General features: G+C 53.3%; 1 protein-coding gene and 1 pseudogene across 3 annotated transcripts in view; both read left to right on the forward strand.

The window, feature by feature from the left end:
• Positions 1-25,147, forward strand: part of KIRREL1 (kirre like nephrin family adhesion molecule 1) — a 108,201-nt gene extending 83,054 nt beyond the window's left edge. The window contains exons 2-15 of one of the 2 annotated variants that reach the window (XM_008984666.5): positions 3,865-4,014; positions 5,714-5,863; positions 12,205-12,362; positions 14,509-14,659; positions 15,646-15,751; positions 15,897-16,045; positions 16,218-16,345; positions 17,038-17,212; positions 17,302-17,402; positions 19,194-19,392; positions 21,155-21,262; positions 21,438-21,577; positions 22,142-22,219; positions 22,467-25,147. In XM_008984666.5, coding sequence (XP_008982914.3) covers positions 3,865-4,014; positions 5,714-5,863; positions 12,205-12,362; positions 14,509-14,659; positions 15,646-15,751; positions 15,897-16,045; positions 16,218-16,345; positions 17,038-17,212; positions 17,302-17,402; positions 19,194-19,392; positions 21,155-21,262; positions 21,438-21,577; positions 22,142-22,219; positions 22,467-22,943 — 2,270 coding nt within the window. In that variant the 3' untranslated portion in view covers positions 22,944-25,147. The remainder of the gene's footprint in view (positions 1-3,864; positions 4,015-5,713; positions 5,864-12,204; positions 12,363-14,508; positions 14,660-15,645; positions 15,752-15,896; positions 16,046-16,217; positions 16,346-17,037; positions 17,213-17,301; positions 17,403-19,193; positions 19,393-21,154; positions 21,263-21,437; positions 21,578-22,141; positions 22,220-22,466) is intronic. The other variant, XM_002760125.6, reaches the window with a different exon arrangement.
• LOC108588979 (uncharacterized) lies at positions 24,257-25,147 on the forward strand (annotated as a pseudogene). The gene has a single exon (XR_004736675.3). The product of XR_004736675.3 is annotated as an uncharacterized LOC108588979 (transcript).
• Positions 25,148-25,618: the final 471 nt, after the last annotated feature.

The raw sequence follows: 25,618 nt of genomic DNA on the forward strand, positions 1-25,618 counted from the left end.
CCCGAGTAGCTGGGATTACAGGGCACCCACCACCACGCTCAGCTGATTTTTGTATTTTTAATAGAAACATCTTGGCCAGGCTGGTCTTGAACTCCTGACCTCGTGATCCACCCGCCTCTGCCTCCCAAAGTGCTGGGACTACAGGTGTTTGCCACTGCACCCTGCACCTCACTGCTCATTTTCTAGGCTTTCTCCTCTGCTCTCCCACATCCCTCTCGCCACGACCATATGTCAGAACTGACCAGAGCCTGTTTCCCTTGCCCTTCCCTCCTCGGCTCCTCTGTTTTCAGGCTCCAAGTTCTGCCCAGCATTGCTCCTCCTCTCGCTGGGAGGAGGGTGCTGTCCCCTTTACTCGCCCAGCCTGTCTCTGCCTCTGTGGAAGTCTGTGAGCCTCCCCTCAGGGCAGGGGCATGCGCTGGCTCCTTTTCTGGATGGAGATTTCACAGGCAGGACTGTGAACTCAGATTTACTCACTCCCACTCCCTCAGTCAACAGACATATTCGGAACATGTGGGGTGTGTCAGGCAGCAGGCCCTGCACCAGGTGATGGGCTTGATGATGAGTGACATGGTCCAGACTCCTGGAGTTGCCCCTGGGGCCCAGCAGGGATGGGGTGGCCAGTGCAACGTGGACCCTACTACAGCAGAAGTGAGATGTGAGTAGGAAGGCCTTGAGGGAACACACAAAAGTCCTGGGAGACTTCCCAGAGGAGGTGGCTGTTTGAATCCCGAGGGAACAGGGGGAGCAGTGTCCTCCCCAGGGAAAGGCCTGTTCGAAGTCATGAAGAGGTGACAAAGCTTTAGTGTATACAGATCTGACAGAACAGGACTTGGTGAGGGCAGACTTGGGGCGTTCCCATAGTCATAAGCCAGGTTGGCATAACCCAGGGGCGTCTGAACTCTATTTGGGATTCTGTGTTGACTGCAGGGGCTGTGTTGGGACCAGAAAACATTGCCTGTGGCTTTTGTAGGCTCAGGATCTAGGCTGCCTTTCCATAGAATTAAATTCCCAACTCTCTGCAGCGTTTTTACTTCCATCCCCCTGTGTCTGGACTGAATTGCTTCAACCAGGCCTAAATTAAGAGGAAACTTCAAAACTCCCAGGAAGTCAGACACCACCTTCTTTGTCATGTTCCTGCTCAGGTTTCCTGTTGTCCCTCTAATTGTCTAACTGCTCAGGAGAAATAATGATCATAGCTGCCATTTACTGTGTATAGGCAAGAGACTGAACCAAGCAGAGCATGCACCTCATCTCATTTGACGGTGACAGCCGTCCAGAAACGGGCATTAACATTCCCTAGTTTACCAGGGAGGAAAATGAAGCCTAGCAAGAAACTTGGCCAAGGTCACTGGGTGAGGAAGCCACATAGGCAATATATAAACCATAGTCTGTCTCCTAAACCTATGCTCTTAGTATTTGAGCACAGAGGGAACTAGCGGTCCTTAGTCCAGGCTTGTCATTGTATAGATGAGCAAGTGGGGGCCCGAATGAGAAACTGACAAGTCACACCACTCCTCACCTCTCTGTAAGACCCCCATCTCCTGATTCTTACTTCAAGTGCTGCCCGACTCCATCTTGCCGCAGGGTCAGCTGCCTCTCCATACCAAGTGGACAAGGGCCAGCTGCTCACTGTCCTTGAGAGACTTCAGCAAGAGACCAGGGTGTCCAGGCTTCATGCAGGAAAGCTATGCATATAAATTCCACCTCTGAGCCAGGGCTCACCAGCAACCCCACTCTTAAGCCCTTGACTTGGGCTCCGGGGGCCATGGGAAGGAGAAACGTGAGTGTGGAGAGTTTGCGGCATGTAGCTGCACCAGAGAAATGCGCAAGGATATGAATAAATTTGAATAATAATGAGGGCAATGCTTGAATTAATAATGTTGGCTGCTCACCTGACCCACCCCTCCCCCAGGATCTCAGCACCTGCCACCCTAATCGCTCAAAAGGGATTATCCTTTAGAAAACATGAATGAGAGGTCAGGTCAGCAGAGTTGGGGAGCCATTCATGGAGTATGGGAGAGGGACCCTGTTTCTAACTTCCTGGCCCCTGCAGAACCAAAGAGCTAAATGTGCACACTGAATCAAGAGTAAAGAGGCTGCCTCATGCTAGATCCCATTCTGGTTATCAGTCCACGCTGGGCCCCCGGCCACCTCTTTTTCAGTCCTCTTTCTGTTTGACAACCAATGTGGATAGATGTCAGATGTTCAGGGAGATTCAGATGGAGGAGGGAGCTTGGCCTTCTGCCTTAGAGGAGAGGTTCCCATTCTCCTGGATATAGGAGACATAGGGCATAAACATAGGGCAAACGCCCTCACCTACCTGCTGCCCTCTGCCATGTGACAAACAAAATCATGGGCATAACCCCTGATCGTTTGAGAGAGGAATCCCTGTACATGGTGATGACAGCAGGGCCGAGTGATGTGACTGGTTATATTTGCTCAAGGGGCCAAGGAATTGGGCTAGGAGGGTTTCCTGGAAGAGGAAAATGTAGAGCAGCGTTTGGGAAGAAAAGGAGAAATGGAGCTGGTGAAGGAAAAGGAAGGGCAGAGACAAGACTTGGATCCCACTTCTGCGGGGGCTTAGAAGGAGATCCCGGAGTGGGGAGGGGTGAGTTAGGTCTGCTTACACACAGAAGTGATGTTGGGTCAGAGGAATTTTAGAAAACTGTGTTAAGAAAAGGTCAGATTTGGGGATTGTGGCTTCTGCAGATTCATGAGCTGGGGAGGGAAAGAAGGAGGCGGCCGTGACTTTTGGGGAGAGCTGATTTCAGTTACCTGGCGTGACAGGTGGGGAGCATGGCAAGGAAGCCCCGGAACTCTCCTTTGCCGTCCTTCAGCCACTCCCTTGCCCCCGTCCTCCTTTCCCCACAGCCCCATAGCTCACACAGCTCTGCAAGGAGCCTGGACCTGCCCCACCACTGGGGCCGACCGGTGCCGGTTGGAGCTGGTGGGTGGGAGTGCTGGGGGAGAGAAACCCGCAGTGCAATTCCCTGCTCCATTTAGGCTCCACAATTAAAGGCAATTACTCTGCAGTTCTCTAATCAAATGCTCCCGGCCGAGCTGCCAGCCGGGCAGCCATGTGTAGCTCCCACAGCCGGAGGGAGAGTGGAACAAAGTCACGTGGCCTCTCAGCTCCCACGGTGAGGGAGGGTGGGTGTGTGCAGGTGTGTTCGTGTACACACTCCTGCCCCCCTGCACTTGGAAGCAAAGGATGAACACCGAGAAGGGCACCTGTGCCAAGAAGTGGGTTCAGAGCCCCTTTGTTCTGGATATACTTCCCATCCGGGAAGCTTCTATACACACGTGTATATGCCGGCACCATAGACTACCGTGAGGTATTCATGGAGGAAGCGGACCCGGCACAGCTGCACATGTGTTGGTTCACACTGGCTCGCGTCAGCTCACATAACCCGTCTAAGCAGGAGTCATTAATGTGGGTGGGGTGGGGCAGGGGGTAGTAGAGGAACAGCCAGAACCTGGATGCAGGGGCCCAGGTTCTAATCCCAGCTCCGCCACTAACTTGGCCTTGAGTAAGTTACTCTCCTTGGACCTCAGGGCCCTCCTCTGTAAACGGAGAAGGACTAGACACATTTCTAAGGGCTTTACATAACAGTGCCCCATTTTCTGTGATTGCTGAGCACTTCGGCTCCTAAAACCCATTCCCATGGGCCTTGGAGGGAAGAAGGAATAAAGGGCGAGGACTCAGCATCTTGGAACGAAGGGTTAAGACCGAAGGAGGGCAGGGACCAGAGAGTTCCCATCCCCAGCCAGAGGCTCCCTCCCTCCTTCTGTGTGGTGATGGGGACCCCTTAGAGAAGCCCCTCTCCTTGCTCATCTTATCCAGTGCCAGCTTTGGCTTTGCAGGGACCCAGACCCGCTTCAGTCAGGAGCCGGCCGACCAGACAGTGGTGGCTGGACAGCGGGCCGTGCTCCCCTGCGTGCTGCTCAACTACTCCGGAATTGTGCAATGGACCAAGGACGGGCTGGCTCTGGGCATGGGCCAGGGCCTCAAAGGTGAGTGCCTGGCTACCCAATGCCCCAACTGTCCCATCTTCTCCCCCATTTCCCACTTCCAGCACCTCCTGGACTCACCACCCTCCTCTGTGCTCCGGCCTCCCCTCTGTCTCTGCTCCTGAGCCCCATCTCTACGGCTTTCCCACCCTGCATCTCTGCCTTTCCTCCCACCTTGGACTGGCTTGAGGAAGGCAGTACCAAGCCGGAGAGGCCCAGGAAACCAAGAGACCTTTCCATCAGAGAGCTTCAGGCAGACACAGACCCCCTGAGGGGCACTGCAGGCAGACAGCCGTCTAGCAGGCGGTGCTCCGAGACTCCCAAGTCTGTAGGAAGGGTAGGAGAGGGCACGGGCAACTTCTGAGTCCCGCAAGTGTCTCATGCTGGCCTGGCTCGGTGCCAGCCCCTCTCCTCCCCGCTGGCCAGGCGATGTCTGCTCAGAGGCCAAAAACTCATTTTAATATCAGCCTGAGCACTCATTTATTTATTCATTCAACAAGCCTTTATTAAGCACTGGCTATGTAGCCGGTGCGAAGCAAACATAATGAGTCAGTCAAACACACACAAAAAACCAACCTCCTATATTCTAAAGCAAGTAAAGAGACCTTTGGAAAGGCTGCCCGGCAGAGTGGACACCTGGGTTCTAGTCCTGCCTCCACCACATGCCGGCTGGGCGACCTTAAGAAAGCCACTTCACCTCTCTGGGCCTTGGTTTACTGATGTATGAAACAGACTTGGTTGTTGCAGGCCTCTCTGCCTTCGAAGTGCATTTGTGAGTTTTGAACCAAATGGGAGAAGATATTTGTGAAAACACATTTTAGCTGTAAAGCACTGTAATGATGTAAATATGGGTGCGCTGTATGTTTTTATTCTGATTATTGTCGAGGGAGCTGAGATAATGTGCTGTCAGTTCCATGTCTTAGTACAGGTAGGGAAAATGCGTCTGTGTAGAGCCATCCATATAAGGGAAAGAGATGAGTCTGGTGGATCTATTGATGATAGAAAGAGAAAGAAACTGGGAGAGAGAGAGATCAATAGATATGGAGTGAGAAGAATCGATAGCCTCTGGATAGAGGGAGATCACGGGAAGCAGCAGATGTGGGAACGTGAAGGGAGGGCCAGGAAGCTGAAGGAGGTGGGGGAGCCTGGAGGAAGGAGGGCAGAGCCCACTGCCTCAGCCACTGCTTCTGTGGGAAACCGGGACTCTCTGGTTTAGGGCTCCTCCAGGGAGCTGGCAGGCCCCTGCCTCATCCTTATTCCCTGGGCCTGCCTCAGGCTTCCCTCTGCCTTCTGAGTCCTGCAGAAGTGCTCCAGTGAGGTCATGTCTGTGCCACGATGCCCTATATTTCCTGGCGCCCACACACTGGCTCTCCCTCTCTCCCCGTCTCCTTTGCTCCCTGCTGTGTGCCTTTTTCTCTCCTCTTTCTCTCCTATTATTATGAGAGGCATTTGTCTGCAAACAGCCTCAGAGATTTCATCTGCTCACCTCCCGGCTTCAGCTGCCCTCCTGTCTATTCCTCCGGCTCTATGGCTCCCAGCCTTGCCATCGGGGCATCGTGGCATCAGGTGTCTGTGTCTGGGGCCTCACCTGCTCACCCGCCAGTGGTGTCCCAGGAGAGGGCAGAGGAAGGCATACTGGCATGGGATGGCTGAAGATGCGTCCTTGTTTCAAGGTCGGGCCTCACTCTTCCTGTTTCTGCAGCCTGGCCACGGTACCGGGTCGTGGGCTCCGCAGACGCGGGACAATACAACCTGGAGATCACAGATGCTGAGCTCTCTGACGACGCCTCTTACGAGTGCCAGGCAACGGAGGCCGCCCTGCGTTCCCGGCGGGCCAAACTCACCGTGCTCAGTAAGGACCCCAGCGCCCTTCAGTACTCCCAGGCCCCATCTCTCTGTATCCTGGCGGTCTCTCCCACTTTCCAGTTCCTGCTTCAATTTCTCAGCTTCTCCCTCTCTGTGGCTGGCCTCATCCCTGCCCTAATGCTTAAGTCCAGGTAGAAGAAAGTAAACCAGGCTGGCAGGAGATGTGGGGTGCTGCGGGACCTGGGGTGCTGTGGGATGTGGGGTGCTGCGGGATGTGGGGTGCTGTGGGACGTGGGCTGTGTGAGGCCCAGCATCCTCTCTGCTTCAGCCAGTGCCTCGGCCACTCAAGGACAGGGCCTTTTGCCTTTTGGAAACAAGCCTGTCCCCATAGGAGCAGGGAAGTGTGGGGTGATGGAGACCTGGGCCCTCCTTCCCCAGCTGTCCTGGCTGTCAGGCTTGTTGGTGAGGGGACCTCTGTCTCCCTTCTATTTTCCTCTCAGCTGCATCAAAGGGCCCCCATGCCTCTCCTCCCCCTCACCCCAGCCTTGCACAGCCGTTCTTCCCCTCAGCTGCCTCCTTTCTTCCCTCAGTGCTCATCCCTCCTCTCAGATTCACCTGGGGGCCTCCTCCAGGAACAGGGGAATAGGACTGGAAGGAATAGGCCTGGAGGCTGAGAACTGGGGTGGGGGTGGGAGGCTGGGCCTGGAGGCTGAGAACTGGGGTGGGGGTGGGAGGCTGGGCCTGGAGGCTGAGAACTGGGGCGGGGGTGGGAGCCTGGGATCTTGCTGTGTCTGGATGGCTGCTGGCTCTTGGAAGTCCTGCGCCCAGACAGCCACCCACTGGGGGACCAAGCAGATGTCCCTCTATGGTAACCCCCGAGGCCATTTGCATAATGAGGGGACTCTCTCCTGCAGCAGTGCCACAGAACCAGAACGAGGCCAGCCTCAGCACACCTCTTGCCCCCCTGCCCACCTGGACCCCAGCCTCTCTCCAGGCCTCACTCTTGGTGGTGCTTCTGAAGCCGCCAGTCCTCCTGTTCTCTCCAGCACGGCTGTCTCAGTCAACGACGGTCTCTGACTCTGTTGCACTTTCTATCTTCGGCTGGGACTCTGTCCGTCTGTGACTCTTCCCTAGTTTCATTGACACTGTCCCTTTTTTTGGCCTCTGTTTGATATGTTTTGCCCCCTTCTTTTCCTTCCTTCTAACTTGAAATCACTGAGTATGTGGGAGTCCCCGAGATGGATGGGAGAAGAGAGAGAGGAGCTGAGATGAGGGGGTTTGGGCACAAGGAAACTTTTCTGTTCTTTGTTTGGTTGATTGCTTAGTTTTTTTGAGACACAGAGTCTCTGTCACCCAGGCTGGAGTGCAGTGGCACGATCTGGGCTCACTGCAATCTTCACCTCCTGGGTTCAAGCGATTCTTATGCTTCAGCCTCCTGAGTGCCTGGGATTACAGGTGCCCGCCACCATGCTTAGTAGAGACGGGGTTTCATCATGTTGGCCAGGCTGGTCTTGAACTCCTGACCTCAGGTGATCCACTGACCTTGCCTCCCAAAGTTCTGGGATCACAGGTGTAAGCCACTGCACCCAGCCTGTTCTGTTTTGTTTTTGTTTGTTTTTGCAGGGAGGGAGGTGAGAACATGACAGGTCCTCAGTGTAGTGGGAGGAGAGAGTCCTAGACTGCCAGTGCTTAGGAGACCCGGGCACCTTGGCCATTTTGGCATCATGATCCTAAAGAGGTGACAACCTCTGGGCATGAGTTTTCTCATCAGTAACATGGCATAATGACACCAGACTTTTCTTAGCAACTGCTGCTTTGCTGCACAGGGACTTGGAAACTGTGAAGGTCTGGGTGAATGTGAGGTGTCAGAATCAGTGAGGACTAGAGGGACCCAACAGCTGATTTCATTGGATGTAAAGGCCCTGAGGGACCAGGAGTCAAGGCTGTTGGATGATTTGCTTTTCCTCTGTAGGACTAAAATGGGAAGAATTAGCAAGGAGCAGGAATGAGGTTAGACAGCAAAAATTAGAGGGTGAGCATGAATGCCAAGACACCATCTTCCTTCCCTCACCGAAGCATGTCAGCACCATGCTCAACCAAGCATTCCAAGGAGCCATGAGACTCTTAGGAAACCTTCTTCCTTCTGTTTTCCTCCCTAACGCTATCTTAGACCCTGGAAGGTGCTACTGCTGCCCTGGAAAACTCCCATCCTAATGAGTGGGCTTCAGTACGCTTCTCTCTCCTACCTTATCCCGGAGACAGAGAGATGAAGAAAGGCCAGCTAAGCCACTAAGTGTTCCTGGAGCAGTGTCTTACAGTGGCAGCCAGCGGCTTGGGTCAGTCAAGGAGGAACCTGGAAAAGGAGGATATCAGTGGGAACCCTAGATGGAAGAGGGCCCTGTTTGAAACCTAGCAGGCTGGCCAGGCGCGGTGGCTCACGCCTATAATCCCAGCACTTTGGGAGGCCGAGGCGGGTGGATCACAAGGTCAAGAGATTGAGACCATCCTGGTCAACGAGGTGAAACCCCATCTCTACTAAAAATACAAAAATTAGCTGGGCATGGTGGTGCGCGCCTGTAGTCCCAGCTACTTGGGAGGCTGAGGCAGGAGAATTGCTTGAACCCAGAAGGCGGAGGTTGCGGCGAGCCAAGATCGTGCCATTGCACTCCAGTCTGGGTAACAACAGCGAAACTCCAGTGAGGGAGAGCTATATAGCAGGGAGCCCACTGACTTGTTTCAAAGGCATGCTGGGTATTGAAGGTATGGTCCTTGCTGGCTGCCTGGGTGATTTGGATGGATGAGAGAACAGGGAGAGCCCCAGGAGTAACTTTAAGCTGAAAGGTTAGTCCAGCTGCTCTTCTCCCCTCACTCTCTCCTCTCCTTGTCTTTTTTCTTAAATTCTGAAATACTCTACCGCCTGCAGCACACGGAGGCAACAAGAAGACATGACACTTCCTGCATCCCTTTCTGCATACCTGCTTACCTACAGCCTTTGCTTACGGCAACTGGGGGACCCAGACACCAGGCAGGGCAGAAATGAGGAGCCGGCCGTGCCCGGTGCCCGGTACCAGCCTCCCTGCATTGCCGTCAGCCTCATAGACTCCCCTCCTCCCCAGCCATCCTCCTTAGTGGCCACCCAGCTCCCCAGACCAGCCTTCTTCACAGAATGGCCTCTGTCATTCCCCCTTAAGGTAGGACTTTGAAGGGATGCCTCCCATTCCCCCACGGATGCAGACACAACATAGATACACAGACCTCCAAAAGCATGGTGATGAGCATGGCTTCTGGGTCAGGCAAGCCTGGTCCACGTTCCAGCTCTGCCCTCGAACTCACTGTCCTGTGTCTGAGCACATCTGCTTATCCTCTTCGAGCCTCCGTCCCTTATCTGTAAATTAGGGTTAATGATATTTACCACAGAAGGATCAATGAATAGATTTTGTGGTAGGGATTAAATGAAGTCGTATGCAGGAGGCACTTCGGCTCGCACAAGATGAACGTTCAGTGCGTGGTAGAAATGGCTCTTGTTGATCTCACCACCATTTACACTTGGCTGCACCTTCTGCGTTTTGCTTTGCCTCCACAATAGCAACTCTGGGGAGTAGGTGTCCATGTTATTTTTGAAGTTTAATAAACAGGGAAACTGAGGCCTTGTTTGATCACAGACTCAGGGGCACATGAGTGTAGGAAGGCACATGAGCATACTGTATAAAAATCAGAAACACGTGCACACATGGACTCATGCCCTCTAACAGCTGGCTCAGCAGGCACCTTAACAGCTTTGTTATCATTTGCCCCAGAGCTGAAGGGCAGGGATGAGCTCATGGAGGATGGGCAAAGAGTTTGGAAAATTCTAGAGAAAGGTGAACCACTGGCAGAGGTGACAGATAGGGAGTCTTTGTGTGAACAAAGGGGAAGGGGGCATTACCAGGGCAAAGGAAGCTGATGCCTTCCCCTTTGTTCACACGCCTGGGCATGCACCTGAGCATGGCATCTCCTCGGGGCTCTGCCCATCCAGGATCTTCCTCCTGGGCGTGGCAGCAACATGTGGCCCTAGAGGGGCCCCAAGAAGACCGGGAGGCCCTGAGCAGCAGCTCTTTATTCGTTTCTCTCCACCTTTCTCTACTTTTCAAGCTGCTCCCCATCCCCATCCCCACACCTGCCCCCATCTGGCATTGGAACCAGATACACCACAGAACAAGGAGGAGGAGCCAGGGATTCAGAGGATAACTGGCTGGGCAGGAGTTGGAGCCACTGCTACACTGGTCCAGGCAGCAAGGCTAATACAGTCCATACCACACACATGCCCTGCACATTTTACTCTGTGTACAGTATCTCATCTGACCTTCATGAGGCTCCAGTGAGTAGGCATTGCTATGTCTTGGTTTCTTCTCTGATGAAGAAGCTGAAACTCAGCAACTTTAGGAACTCATCTGAGATCACAAGACACCTTTACCTAAACAAAGGTGCCAGGATTTGAAACCAGGCAGCTTGAATCTAAGTTTCATTCTTTTCTCACTATACCACTAGGCGTGCGTGAGTCGAACAGAATGTTAAGACAGGTTGTGAGTAGTTTCTTTCTACTGGAGACCGCCAGCATGGAGACCTTCATGTAAATTCTAGGACAGCCCTGCCCAGCACTGGGCACTGTGGGTCTCCCTGGGTCTCTTCTCGAGTGTTCTGTCTGGACCCTCCTCTGAGTCTTTCTTGTCTTTCTCAGAAAGAAGCGAACAAAATCCTGTATTGGTGGGGCACGCTGGCTCATGCTTGTAATCCCAGCACTTTGAGAGGCTGATGTAGGAGGATGGCTTGAGCCCAGGAGTCTCAGACCAGCCTGGGCAACATAGAGAAACCCCTTCTCTACAAAAAATAAAAATCAGCAGGGCAGGATGGTGTGTGCCTGTAGTTTCTGATACTTGAGAGGCTGAGGTGGGAGGATTGCTTAAACCCAGGAGTTCCTTTCTCATTTCTGGTTGATGAATGCTGGGTGGACCAAAAAAATTATAATCAAGATCTTTCTGCCTTTATTTCATCAGTGTCCATTCATTAATTCAGCAAATATCCCTGAGCACCTGTGATCACCCAAGCTCTGGGCTAGACATTGAAGGGTTGATAGTATAACAGAAACAGCCCCTACCCTCAGGGAACTTACAGTCTGGTTCACCTTAGAAGCCTATGGAGACAGAGCAGGGAGAGTCCCCCTTATGTGCTGGCATCAGACATTGATCAATTCAATTCTGTAAACATTTAGCAAGAGCCGACTTTGGTCACATTCTAGGCACTGGCGACCATATGAATATTAGTGAGACAGGGTTGCCGTTTTTCCAGGGATAACAGTTTTGGTTGGGGCAGGGTTAGATCACTGCTAGGGGTAAACCAAATCCAAGGCAGATGGCGTGAAGAGCTCTGAGTGACTGGTGGGGGCCTCCACGGTGCGGGTGGGCTGCGGCATGGAAAGCCTCGTGCATCAGCTGGGATTTGAACAGGGTGGGAAGCACTTCAACAGAAGCTGTGGGAGGGGGCATGCCATATGGAAAGCAGGGCATTGCAGGTCTTGGCTTGAGGACCCTGAACAGGAGGCTGAAATGCTTGGAACTGATGCCCTAGACAGTTGCAGCCGTTGAAGAAGTTTGAGCAGGGGAGTGGCACATTCTTAGCTGTACTATAGGGAAAAAAGCCTGCTCGCAGTGTGACATGGAGCTTACTGTAATGGGCTGGCTCATCTGGCTGCTCCAGGGCAGAGGATCAGACAGGAGGGAGGAGGTGAGAAGTCCTGTGGAGGTAGTCACCTTTCCCAGCCAGACTCCCAAGGATGTGAGCTGTACTCAGAGCCTGAGATAGCCCAGCCCTTTCCTAAGTTTGATGCTTCCAGCAAGCGTATCACCTGAGAGGTCAGGAGTTTGAGACCAGCCTGGCCCACGTGGTGAAACCACCCCTACTCTCTCCTAAAAATACAAAAATTAGCCGGGAGAGGTGGTGGGCACCTATAATCCCAGCTACTTGGGAGGCTGAGGCAGGGGAATCGCTTGAATCCAGAAGACAGAGGTTGCAGTGAGCTGAGATTGTGCCACTGCATCGCAGCAGGGTGACAGAGCAAGACTCCATCTCCAACAAAAACAAACAAAAATAGTAAGGGCATGTGGTACCAGAAACTATTACAGGCCAGGAAAGAAAAACAGACAAGGACTGGGAAAGATGTGTGAGCTGAGAACCTAGGTGAAGCCACTGCAAGAGCAGTGGAGACAGTGGTTGTAGGTTAGGGGCAGGGTGGTACTGCCTACCTAGAGGCGGACCTGCAGGTGGAAGGATGCTTCCAGAGCCAGGAGTTTTGGTCGTCAGGGAAGTGTTAGCCACACCCTGCGCTGACTTTTGCTCTGCTTTCTCCCACAGTCCCCCCAGAGGACACCCGGATTGACGGAGGCCCTGTGATTCTACTGCAGGCAGGCACCCCCCACAACCTCACATGCCGGGCCTTCAATGCGAAGCCTGCTGCCACCATCATCTGGTTCCGGGACGGGACGCAGCAGGAGGGCGCTGTGGCCAGCACGGTGAGCTCCGGCCAGCTCCCCCAGCTCCTCCTGGGCCTAGCCCAGCTCACCTCTCCTTTCCCACAGCGGTTTGACCACAGACTCAGGGGCACACAGACATGAGAGGGGTCCTAGAGGTCATCTGGTTCAACCTCATTCTACAGTTGGGAAAATTGAAACCCAGAGAAGAGAAATGAATTCCCAGGTTTACTGTGCCATTCAGTAGCTGAGCAGAGACTAATAGAAATAATAAGTTGCATGGATTAGCCACCTACTGTGTGCCAGACACTGTGCATGCTAAGCACTTTATGGACAGTCTCTCTTAATCTTCGTAGGAGTCCCATAAAGGAGGCATTATTGCCAACTTACCAAGGAGGAAACTGGTGCTCAGAGAGGTTGAGTGACTTGTCCAAGGTCACACAGCTGGCAAGCAGCAGAGCTGGGGTTTGTACCTGGGCCTGACTGTGCTTTCTCTCCACTGATTACTTCTGCCTCTTTTCTTCAGCATCTGATGGTCAGATTATTCCAATCATCCCAACAAAGAGGCTGGGGAAGCAGGGATCCTTGTATACATTTTATAGATGAGGAAGCCATGAAAGATGTCAAGCGACTTGCCTGGGATGACACAGCAGAGTGGACAGTACCGCTGAAATTCCAATCTAGATTTCCTGTCTGGGGTTACGCTGCCAGCCGTGGGTAAACATATGTGGATTCAGCCCTTTGCTGGCGCTGCAGGAGCACTTCTCGGTGTGGGGAGAGAGATATTCCCACGCTCCTCAGCACACAACCCCAGGGATACCTGGATTCCGGCTTCAGTTCTTCCCTGAGCACACTGTGTGCCCTTGGACAATTCACCTCACTTTTTTCTGGCCTTAGTTTCTCCTCTGAAACATGATCATTTGGCCTCAGTGGTACTTAACTTTTTCACAACCAAAAACTGTTCTTTTTCTTCATGGGGGCTACATGTTCTTCGATATTTTGGCAACGAAACAAGTTGGTTTGTTAACATCCATTTGTCATGCACCCCATTTTTCATATTCATTAAAGACAGTGAAGCTTCAGAGCAGCACGAGGCAGCCAGTGTTACTTCGCTGGCCCTGAACTGTCCCTCTCCAGCAAAGCAGCATGCATGGTGGTCCAGCCACTGGAAAGTGTTAGCCACACCTCACTTGGATTAATAATACGGCTTCCCTCAGGCAGTTTGCAATATGGGAAACAGCTCAAGGGTTCCTGTGACCATATTTAAGGACCTTTGGCTGTCACTGAGCAAGCGCGAGACCTCAAGCCTGTGAGTCCCTTCCCTTCCCTCAAGGAGTGTACAGTTTAGCAGAAGAAACCTAACCCTGAAACACTCACTCATGGTGCCTACGAGCAAGGCTGGATGTACCTAGAGCTGTGAGCAGGACACATTTACTATAAGGTCATAAATTCAGTCTGGGAGAGAGTCCCTGGGGCTGGGCTGGTGGAAGAAGGCTTTCCGAAAGAGAAGGAATTTGCGCTGGACCCACAAGAGTGAACTCTAAGCCAGGCACGGTGGCTCATGCCTGTAATCCTAACACTTTGGGAGGCTGAGATAGGCGGATCACCTGAGTTCAGGAGTTCAAGACCAGCCTGGCCATCATGGTGAAACCCCATCTTCAAAAAAAAATTAAATAAATAAAGAGTGAACCCTAATGTAAACTGTCGACTTTAGTAATAAATAGTACGTTAGTTTTGGTCCATCCGTTGTAACAGACTTACCACTCTGACACAAGTTAGTAATGGGGAAAACTCTAAGGTCGGGGAGGAGATATATGGAAACTCTCTGTACTTTCTGCTCAATTTTTCAGGAAACTTCTTTCCAGAAGATAGTCTATGATCTGGACATAGTGGCACACCCCTGTAGTCGCAGCTACTGAGAAGGCTTAGGCAAGAGGATCTCTTGAGTCTAGGTGTTGGAGGCCAGCCTGGGCAACATAGCAAGACCCTAAAAATATATAATTTTTAATTAAAAGGAATTAATAGTCTATTGCTTAAACACACACACAAGAGGTTGTGGGAGTGAAGGGGGGTGAGCTTTAAGCTAAAGTACCCCTCCAGCCCAAGCCCATCTCTGAGTCAGGTCGCCTTAAGAGCAGAGGAGGGGGCTTTTAGCGTGACCATGTCTCCCACCCTTGTCATGTCCCAGGAATTGCTGAAGGATGGAAAGAGGGAGACCACTGTGAGCCAGCTACTGATTAACCCCACAGACCTAGACATCGGGCGAGTCTTCACCTGCCGAAGCATGAACGAGGCCATCCCCAATGGCAAGGAGACTTCCATCGAGCTGGACGTGCACCGTGAGTGGCCTGGGGGGAGCAGTCTGGAGCAGGGGAATTGGAGGAGAATGTAGGCAGCCTTTTGAGAAGTACAAACTAAGAGTCCCCCTGTGGTATCCAGGACAAACGCTCGCCTTCTTCACATCTTTCATTCCCTGGATTAAACCTCGGGGACTAAAGGCTGGTAGAGAGCATTGGCTGTGGAGTCAGGCAGTCCCCAGGTCTAAACCAGTCTCTTATTAGTCAAGGATTTACGCTCTCTGGGCCTCGGTTTCCAATTCTGTGTACTATATATTGCAAAAAATAAAATAATGGCCTACAGTCCCTTATTCAAACTAAAAGTGATTTGGTGGCAAAGCCTGAACCAAGGCTCTTCAGTCTTTAATTCAGTCTTAAGTTTCACTGCAGACGTATTCATACGTGTGGCTATGGGATGTGACTCAGACGCTGCTGGGGATCTTACACAGTAAACATACTATGCACAGCATTGCTTTTCTACATTTGAAACATTCTGAATTCTGAAATTCATCCAGTCCCAAGGGTTTCAGATAAGGGATGTGGACGTGGACCTGCCTCCTGGGGTTGTGAGCATTAAATGAGATATAGCAGAAGAGCATCTAGCATGGAGTATTCTTACCTGGTAGGTGTGTCATAAATCATCTCTGCCCAGGGAGCCATGGAGGTGTGGGCAGCAATTGGAGATGCCCACACCCCATCCCTTTTAGTGAGCCGAGCAAGCCCACACTGACGCCTAGTGGCCACAGTGAGTCATTAGTCCATTGCCTTATTTGTCCCTTTGGTGCCTTCCTTGGTCGTCACCCTAGCGTGCCCTCTAGAGGCTCCATGTGGAAAACGTGAGAAAGAGCCTGTTTATTGGAGCTGGTTCACTGCAACCTCAAATTCCCAGATGCCCCCCAGAGTGATCAGGTTTGAGTGTATGTGTTAGGGAGGGAAAAAGAAACTCAAGGGACAGAAAAGACCCTGACTCCCTGTCCTCTACTTTGCAGACCCTCCTACAGTGACCCTGTCCATCGAGCCACAGACAGTGCAGGAGGGTGAGCGTGTCGTCTTTACCTGCCAGGCCACGGCCAATCCTGAGATCTTGGGCTACAGGTGAGCGGGTCAGGGGCTGTGAGCACTCTGGGGAGTGATACAGAAGAGGTCAGGGTTGGAGACTGTACTGGGGAGGCCACTGTTGTGGATATAGTTGGGAGGGTCTGAGCCCTAATCCTGCCTCTGTGTTGCCTCCTCCCCCTAGGTGGGCCAAAGGAGGTTTCTTGATTGAAGACGCCCATGAGAGTCGCTATGAGACAAATGTGGATTATTCCTTTTTCACGGAGCCTGTGTCTTGTGAGGTTCACAACAAAGTGGGGAGCACCAATGTCAGCACTTTAGTAAATGTCCACTGTGAGTAGCTGGGAGGGCAGGGATGGGGACAGAGAGCAGGGGCCACTGAAGGGCCCGGGGCAGAGTCGGGGATGCCTACTCCAGGGAGGTAGCGAGACAGGAGGAAGAAGATTGATTGGTGTTAACCCCATGAGCTTGAGACTCTAACAAGTGGCTTCTTTCTTCCTCACAGTTGCCCCCCGGATTGTAGTTGACCCCAAACCCACAACCACAGACATTGGCTCTGATGTGACCCTCACCTGTGTCTGGGTTGGGAATCCCCCCCTCACTCTCACCTGGACCAAAAAGGACTCAAACATGGTAAGACTCTTAACTGCCTATTCTGAAGGCTGGGGGAAAGGGGTGTGGCCACAGATGGGGGCAGAGAAATCAGGGGGGCTGCATTATCTTTCAGATTAAACCTGGGCTATTTCTAGGGCCTTGGGATTTGGAGAAGCACAGTGCTTACAGTTAACCCCACCTCTCCTCACAGGACAGCTGCCAGTTCAGAAGCACTGGGGGACAGACCCAGCCGTGCCTGGGAAGCAGGGTGGGATGGGAGGAAGGAGGGCCTGGGGCGGGCCTGCTGCAGTGGCGAAGGTCTGGTACATAATGCTGCACAGGGCTGTGGGGAAGCCGAGGCGATTCGCTAGAGAAGGCTGGAGTGGCCTGCCACTCTGCAGAGACCCCCCGTTAGATCATGTGGGCCAGAAGTGCAGGAAGAGAATCTCAGAGTAAAATGTCCTACCGCACTTGGCAAGGAAAATACTAGAATAGATCATCAGAAGAGGCTAATCCTCCTAAAACGATTGCAGCCTTCACCTGCCCTCTCTGGCCTCCACCCCATCCCTGCCCACTCTTGCAGAGGTGTAGGTGTACTTACATGCCAACCTGTGTAGAGTCAGGGCATGGACCAAATGGACTCGGGAACCCCATTTCCCTTCTGGGAATTCACTTGTGGCCCTTCCTGCTTTCTTTCCAATGCCTCCGATGTGGGGCCCTCATGGACCTAGGGGCCCAGGCCTCCTGGCTCCCCACCAGAGGCTGCTCTCTCTGCCCAGGTCCTGAGTAACAGCAACCAGCTGCTGCTGAAGTCAGTGACACAAGCAGACGCTGGCACCTACACCTGCCGGGCCATCGTGCCTCGAATCGGAGTGGCGGAGCGGGAGGTGCCGCTGTATGTGAACGGTGAGTGAGTGGCCGGAGAGATAGCTGGGCCTGGGTGGGCCGGCACTGCAGTTTCTAACTGGTTCTGACTCGTGTCTTCTTGCCCGCAGGGCCCCCCATCATCTCCAGTGAGGCGGTGCAGTATGCCGTGAGGGGTGACGGTGGCAAGGTGGAGTGTTTCATTGGCAGCACGCCGCCCCCAGACCGCATAGTGAGTGCCGGGCCCGCCTGCGGACAGCCCATGTCCTGCTTCTTTGCCCAGGCCCAGCCTCCTCCGGTCTCTGCTGGTTTCACTCCTTAAATTTCCCCATCCCATTTCCATCCTTGAATCTTCTGCCTTCTGTCCCTCTGACCCTTTACCTCCTCAAACCCCACCTCCTCCCTTACTTGTTATGTGTCCCTGAGCAAATTACTTAGTGTTTTGAAACTCAGTTTCCTCATCTATTAAACAGGGGCAATAACTCCTACCTAATGGGGTTGCTGGGAGAAGTCATGGCAGCCACAGGTGTGAGACGCCTAGGCCAGCTCTCAGTTCATGTTAGTTCCCCCTCTCTCCCCTGGGCTAACACTCTCCTCCTCTTCTCCCTCATCTGCCCTGTCATAGACCTCCTGCTCTTTTCCTTGCTCCCCCTTGCCCCCCGCCACTTCCCTGTCTCCTCCTCCCCTGGCTTCTCCCTCTTCCTTCCTCCCCATCAGTTCTCCAGCCTGCCTGGCCCACTCTTCTCTCCCTCCTGCCTTCCTCCCACCAGCCCCTTTTCCTTGCCACTCTCCTCCCTCCTTTCTCCTCTCCCCCACACCATGAGCCATTAATTCCTTCCGTGACCATTAACTGTCAAACCCCTCATCACATTTAATGACCATTTGGCTAACTCCACGGCTGCCCAGGGACACTTCATTACCACGGCCGCCCAGGCAGCAGGCGGCTGGGCTCCCGGGGGGCTTTCCTTGCAGATCTAGGAGGATTGATCCCTGGAAAGGAGCCAGTTCTCAGCTGCTCCCCCTCCCTTAGGCTCCACTCTGAGGAAGGGGCCACGCAGGGGAATGGCCTGGCTGAGGGGTCAGGGATGGAGGGGTCCGGGGATACTCCATTGTGGGTTCTGCCTGTTATGAGTCTGTGGATCAGTCTCCAGGGCCAGCCAGGCAGGTCGTGTGTGTTGGTTCAAGGTAGGCCTAAAGCTTGAGTTACACCTAATTAGAATCACAGGCTGGGCGAGGTGGCTCACTCCTGTAATCCCAACACTTTGGGAAGCCAGGAGGGCAGATCACCTGAGGTCCGGAGACCAGCCTGACCAACATGGAGAAACCGCATCTCTACTAAAAATACAAAATTAGCCTGGCATGGTGGTACATGCCTATAATACCAGCTACTTGGGAGGCTGAGCCAGGAGAATAGCTTGAACCTGGGAGGCAGAGGTTGGGGTGAGCAGAGATTGTGTCATTGCACTCGGCCTGGGCAACAAAAGTGAAACTCTGTCTCAAAAAAAAAAAAAAGAATCACAGACTATCAGAGATGGAAGAAACCTTGAGCACTGACTAGCCCTAGCCTGGTTCCGTCAATGTATACATGAAGAAAATGAGGCCTAGAGAGGGACAGGGAGGCCACACGGGGACTTGATGGGGAGAGGAGGACCAGTGCAGAACTTTTTCTGCATCTGGGGTTCCCAGTGCTTTTCATTGGATCGGCTGCATCCACATCACATGCGATCATTATGAAAATAGAGATTCTCCTCCCTGGAGATTCCGATGTAGGACACAAGTCCCAAGACTTTATATTTGTAAGAATCTCCTTAGGTAAATCTGATGTCAGCCATGTTTGAGAGCCACCGCTCCCCCTTGAGCCGAGGGTGTGAGGCAGTAGGTGTGACTTAGGTTTGTTACAGGGAGGTGTTAGGCTGGGCTTGGGGGGGCACACATGGTACATAGGGGTGAGGGTACCTTCAGGGTGGATCAGCGGGCACATGAGCATGGGCTTCTTAACTCCTTCCTTCCCTCTCCACCGCAGGCATGGGCATGGAAGGAGAACTTCTTGGAGGTGGGGACCCTGGAACGCTATACAGTGGAGAGGACCAACTCAGGCAGTGGGGTGCTATCCACGCTCACCATCAACAATGTCATGGAGGCTGACTTTCAGACCCACTACAACTGCACTGCCTGGAACAGCTTCGGGCCGGGCACAGCCATCATCCAGCTGGAAGAGCGAGGTGACTGGCAGTGCTGCCTGCCAGCTGGGGTGCAGGGCAGCCTGTGGATTCTGCTCTCTCTTTTCTCCAGGGGCAGGGCTCAGCTGCTCCCCTTCCCTTGAGCTCTGCTCTGAGGGAGGGAACACACAAGGGAGGTCAGGAGTGAAGGGGTTTGGGGCTGCTCCCTTCTAGTTCCTGCCTATTGTAACAGTCTGTGCATCAGTTCCCAGAGGGATCTTAACTCCAGAGGGAAAGAACTCTTTTGGGCCTCCCCCACCAGAACCTGGCCTCCATGCTCAACTGGGGAAATTCCCTCACTTTATTAAAGTTTATTAAGCATTTGCTATGTGCTAGGCTCTGCCCTAGGGGCTGCAGGAAGTGCTGTGAACAAGACACTATCCCTGACCTCGAGAAACTTTCAGTGTAGTTGAAGGACTTACAGGGTGGTAGCAAATGAATTCAAATGGAGAAGAATCAAATGAACTGCGAACGGAATAACACCGCCTATCTCACTGGCTGCTTGTGAGGATTAAATGAGAGAATATTTACAAAACACCTGGCATATAATAGGTGTTCAGTAAGTTTGGGCCCCTCTACGTCTTCAAGAATTGTCACTCTGCTGGCAGAGAAGTGTTCTCTCCTTCAAGGCCTTTCTCGCATGATGAAAGGGGTTATTCCTTTGACTTTTGGAAGCTGCCAAGTCCAAGGAGGAAAATATAACAGTTTTTGTTTTATTTTTTTGAGAACTAACCATTTGACATAGGATATGGGGAACCCCATGGAAAATGACAGCATCCCATCAGTTCAGTCTTTTTTTTTTGAGACGGAGTTTCGCTGTTGTTACCCAGGCTGGAGTGCAATGGCGCGATCTCAACTCACTGCAACCTCCGCCTTCTGGGTTCAAGCAATTCTCCTGCCTCAGCCTCCTGAGTAGCTGGGACTACAGGCGCGCACCACCATGCCCAGCTAATTTTTGTATTTTTAGTAGGGACGGGGTTTCACCTTGTTGACCAGGATGGTCTCGATCTCTTGACCTCGTGATCCACCCGCCTCGGCCTCCCAAAGTGCTGGGATTATAGGCGTGAGCCACTGCGCCCGGCCAAGTTAAGTCTTAACTGAGGATGCCAGCAGGGGGTTGGGTGGAGAAGAATGGAGTACATACAGTAATGTGGGGCTCCGCAGGGAAGGATCTCAGAGGGGAGGAGCCCTAAGCAGGATCTGGATTCAACCAGGGCTGCTAGGAAGAGAGAGAAGGCTGGAGGCAGGATTCCTGAGTTCTTCCTCCGCTCTGGAAAGCAGAGGAAACCAGGAAAATCTCGTGGAGCCCTGGGTAGATAGGTGCAAATGGGGCAGTCACGGGGTATTGTGGATGGGAAGGTGGTGAGAGATGTCGGAGCATGTGTGGCAGACTGGAGAGTTAGGAGACAGCTGACCTCAAACAAGAGCAAGGAGCCCAGCCTCAGGCATGTGGGCTGAAGGACAGGGATAGACAGACAACCAAGGCCAGGGGCACACTCCTGCCTAGCTGCAGGGATGAAGACATGACCATGATCTCCACTCTGATGAAACTGGGGCACAGACAAAATCCAGCCACACTGCAGACCTTCCTCTCAAATCCAATGTTGACTTAAACCTAACGCTGTCCCCAGGCTCAGTCAAAACTTAGCCCTGTACACAAGCCAGGGTTGCCCTTGTAGCTGTGGCCTAGCCTTCAGCCAGCACTGAGCTTAGCTCCCAGTGTAACTCCAACCTCACCTCTTCACCTTTCCTCCCCCATCGAAAGAGGTGTTACCTGTGGGCATCATAGCTGGGGCCACCATCGGTGCAGGCATCCTGCTCATCTTCTTCTTCATCGCCTTGGTATTCTTCCTCTACCGGCGCCGCAAAGGCAGTGAGTATGGACCCTGTGCAGCCCACAGCCTCTCCCGGCCCTTCTGGGGCCATGACAGGCAGTGCTTGGGATGGGTGGGGGGTTGGCCATTGAGCTCCAGCCCAGCGGGAGCCAGAAGCAGCCACTGCAGAGGTCAGCAGGAAGCACTTGGTCCAGGCCACCTCTCCCACCCCAGGTCGCAAGGATGTGACCCTGAGGAAGCTGGATATCAAGGTGGAGACAGTGAACCGAGAGCCACTCACAATGCATTCTGACCGCGAGGATGACACCGCCAGCGTCTCCACAGCCACCCGGGTCATGAAGGCCATCTACTCGGTGAGGGTCCTGCTCCTCCCTGGCCTCCTGCCCTCTCCACCCTCTGAGGACCAGCTCTATCCCAGCTCTAATATCCACTGTCATTCCCTCCTTCCTCCGTTGGCCTTCCCTGGTCCTGCCACACACACTCTCCCACATTCACACACATACTCTCTCACACACATACCCCACGTTAGTTTCCTCCAGCAGAGAATAGGCAGGTGGGGTTCTCCAAAGGCTTCCTTTGCCCCATCTTTCCCCCCACAGACTGTGAAAGTTCGAAACCCCCAGAGGCTTTCTGGTCCATCTGCCTCATTGCTGAGATGAGGAAACAGCTCTGGAGAGGGGCAGTGACATTTACAAGGTCACATTACATGTTAGCAACAACGCTAGTGCTTGAACCCGGGTCTCTGGCCTCTTCTGCCACATCCCAGAGCCTCTGCTCAGAGAACGCAGAACTCAAGTCTGCCTTTGCCCTCAGACCCCTCCCGTGAGCAGGTGGCCTCTGCATCTGGGGAGGGATTGGTGAGAGGCAGCAAGAGCAGGGCTTCCACCTGCTGACGCCCCACTCCTGCCGCTCCCCAGTCTTTTAAGGATGATGTGGATCTGAAGCAGGACCTGCGCTGTGACACCATCGACACTCGGGAGGAGTATGAGATGAAGGTGCGGAAAGGGCAAGGTCCAAGGCACCAGGGCTGCTGGGACAGTGGGTCTCTGAGGGCCCGCAGCGGGGAGGCAAGGACAGACTTGGGCAGGAGTGGTTGGGAGGGTTTTTGAAGGAGCAAGGGAGGTGGAATACTAGATGGGGACATGGGGAGAGCCGGAGGAGGAGGCCCAGAAGGCCATGGTGAGACTTGATCAGCACCCAAGAGGGCACACTGCCTCCATCCTCTTCTCTCATTACCCCCAGGACCCCACCAATGGCTACTACAACGTGCGTGCCCATGAAGACCGCCCGTCTTCCAGGGCAGTGCTCTATGCTGACTACCGTGCCCCTGGCCCTGCCCGCTTCGACGGCCGCCCCTCATCCCGTCTCTCCCACTCCAGCGGCTATGCCCAGCTCAACACCTACAGCCGGGCCCCTGCCTCTGACTACGGCCCTGAGCCCACACCCCCTGGCCCTGCAGCCCCCGCAGGCACCGACACAACCAGCCAGCTGTCCTACGAGAACTACGAGAAGTTCAACTCCCATCCCTTCCCTGGGGCAGCTGGGTACCCCACCTACCGACTGGGCTACCCCCAGGCCCCACCCTCTGGCCTGGAGCGGACCCCATATGAGGCTTATGATCCCATTGGCAAGTACGCCACAGCCACTCGATTCTCCTACACCTCCCAGCACTCGGACTACGGCCAGCGATTCCAGCAGCGCATGCAGACTCACGTGTAGGGGCCAAAGCCTGGCTGGGGCATCTCTGCGGGGCAGAGGAGAAGGCTTTCACAGCTGTTCCCTGATATTCAGGGGCGTTGCTCATTGCTCCCTTCTCGGACCAGCCTTCCTCCTCCCACCGTGGCAAGTGGGGAGCAGGTCTCCCAGAAACACCCCGTCCCGAGGATGGTGCTCTGTGCATGCCTCAGCCTCCTGGGCTTGCCCTTCCCTCTTCTTCGGGAGGATGTGTCTCTTCTGACCTGAATTCTTGCCTGACCCCAGAATGGGGACAGGGAAAGTGAAGGTTGGGGAGAGCAGAGGGGGCACTTTTTAGCATTCCCTTTCTATCCCACCCCTCTGATCTCCTGTAAGTGGAAATAGGGGTACCCAGGGGTGGGCAGACTTTGGCCTAGGGACGTGAAGTATGGGAGGGGGTGGCTGTGGCACAGACTGGTGGAAACAGGAGAGCCTGGCCAGTCCCTCTGTTGTCTGCACTCATACCCTGGGTGCGTCTCTCCTTCCTCAGGGTACTGCAGAAGGGAGCATGGATTTATTTTCTCTCTTGTCTACAGAACAGCCGTAGCACTGCATTCAAATCCAGCCTTCAGTCAGCTGGGATCAAAATGCCAGTCACCTTGGCTGCCCACTGTGGACATCTGTCTGTCAGCATGCAGAGGGATCCAGGAATCCCCGGCAGCACTGCCCGCTTTTCTTCTCCTATGTTGGGCCAGCCAGCTAAGTCAGGGTCCTGGTGGAGAAAGAAAGATGAGGACCGTGTCCTGATGGACTAGAGACCACTGTGTGCCACACAGCAGTTTCCAGAACCAACACTAGAGGGAGCCACCCAAGCCTCTTCACCCGCAATCTGCCCCACTTCCCGGCTTTAACTCTTGAGCTGGTTTAGGGAGTGGTGAGGTGGGGTGGAGGTTTTGTAGGAGGAAACAAAAAACAATGAAAACCTCATTTGGAAAGAAAAGCTGTAGGGATTCCCCCACCTAAATACAAGTCCCAGTGGAAGGAAAAGGTGGTACCTATTCTTCTCCATGGGGTTCCCAACACCTTCCATTACTCTCAGCCTCCAAGCACTTTGAATCCATTTTATACATTCAGGTTGCCAGACCTGTCGCGCAGTGGGCTAGGATAGGGCTAGGGAGGGGCCTGGCCCTCAGGCTCTACTCTCCTACCCTAGGGCTCATCAGCTGGTTGGAGGCCACCTGCCAGGGGCGAGAGACAGGTTTTGGTTTTTTAAGTGTCTTTTTTTTTTTTTTTTTTTTCTTGGACCAATCAGATTCCTTCTTCCACTTTCAGTGCCTTGAGTGTCAAGCTTTGGATGACCGACCCTACGTGGGCGGCTGTGCAGGGAGCGGATACTCGCAAGCCTCGGACACACTGTTAAGTGTTACAGTGTTAGGGGAGAGCTGGGTGAGGGGACCTGGAGAGGTAGGGGGCCTGGAAATGCCCCTGACGGAGAACTTGTGCTGACCGGGAGAAGGTGGCACGGAAGGGCACCAGGCATTCCACAGGCCATTTCTCCATGTGCACGCACTTCCAACACACACCTTCTCAGCTGCCACCTTCTGACCAAAGAGAAGAGGCCCTCCAAGGAGAACCTGTACCCTTGCCCCAGCCCCACCTTTCTAGGAAGCAGTGTCTGGAGTCGGCAGTTTCCCGCCTCCCCAACTGCATGTCCAGCCCAGTGAGAGGCAGGGCCTCTGGTGCAATTCCCAAAGCATTCCTTGCCTTTTCTCCATGGTCACCATTCATAACTCACGTTCGTTTTAATGGATTACACGCTCATCAACCACAGGCCATTACCGCCCTTACCGAGAGGTCCGGGGGGGTGACATTCCTGGCCAGCCCCTTGCTAGTAAGGAACAGGTAGTACCCAGGAAGCAAGTCGCTCTAGTTCTAACCTCACAGGAAGCCGGCCTCTGCATCCTCCTTCATTCCAGCAGAGAAAATTCCTGTGAAGTGGGCCCTAGCTTGGGCATTTACAGGCTGCCAGCTGTGTTCCACCCCTGGAAGCTGATACCTTTCAATAGAGTCCTTTTATGAGAGCTCAGTGAGAAGGTCTGTCAGGAAATGCAGATTCCCGTACAGACAAGATCATGGGAATTTCTATTATTTTCACAAAACCCAGAAGCTATGGGTAACCCAAAGACTTAAAGTCTAAAGATGGTGGCGTTTTAAACATGAATATTAAAAAAAAATCATTTTTGTTTTGAGTTTGGCTAGATTCTCTATCCATTTTTGGCTTAAGTGTTACTTTCATTCTACTGAAATGATGGAGAGACAGGCTTACGGTCACTAGGTAGTTGAGCTGAAGGTGCAGGGAGAATTGTTCAGAAAGGAAGCCTGGTTTTCAGAAGCCAGACAGAGCTTCTTCACCGTTCTGTGCTCCTTAGCACGTCAACTGGAGCCTCTTAGGTGTCAGGCAGGCACCCTGGAAGGCACAGGGAAGTACCAGTCTCTGCCCTCTGTCATTTACATGCTGGTAGCGATCAGAATCTGAATTGGAAGCTGCCTGGCGGGCCCAGTGGAATAGCTTTTCTGGGGAGTGGAAGGTATCTTTGATCACAGAGCTTTGCTGTCGAATCCTGGAGTCCTGCAACATGGTGATGCCTCAGTAGTTTGTGAGCCTGATCACATCCGATGGCTTGTTTTAGTGGGAAGAGCAAGGAGACCCAGGACCCAGA

Source organism: Callithrix jacchus, chromosome 18, assembly GCF_049354715.1.
Source record: "Callithrix jacchus isolate 240 chromosome 18, calJac240_pri, whole genome shotgun sequence".
Lineage (NCBI taxonomy): Eukaryota > Metazoa > Chordata > Mammalia > Primates > Cebidae > Callithrix > Callithrix jacchus.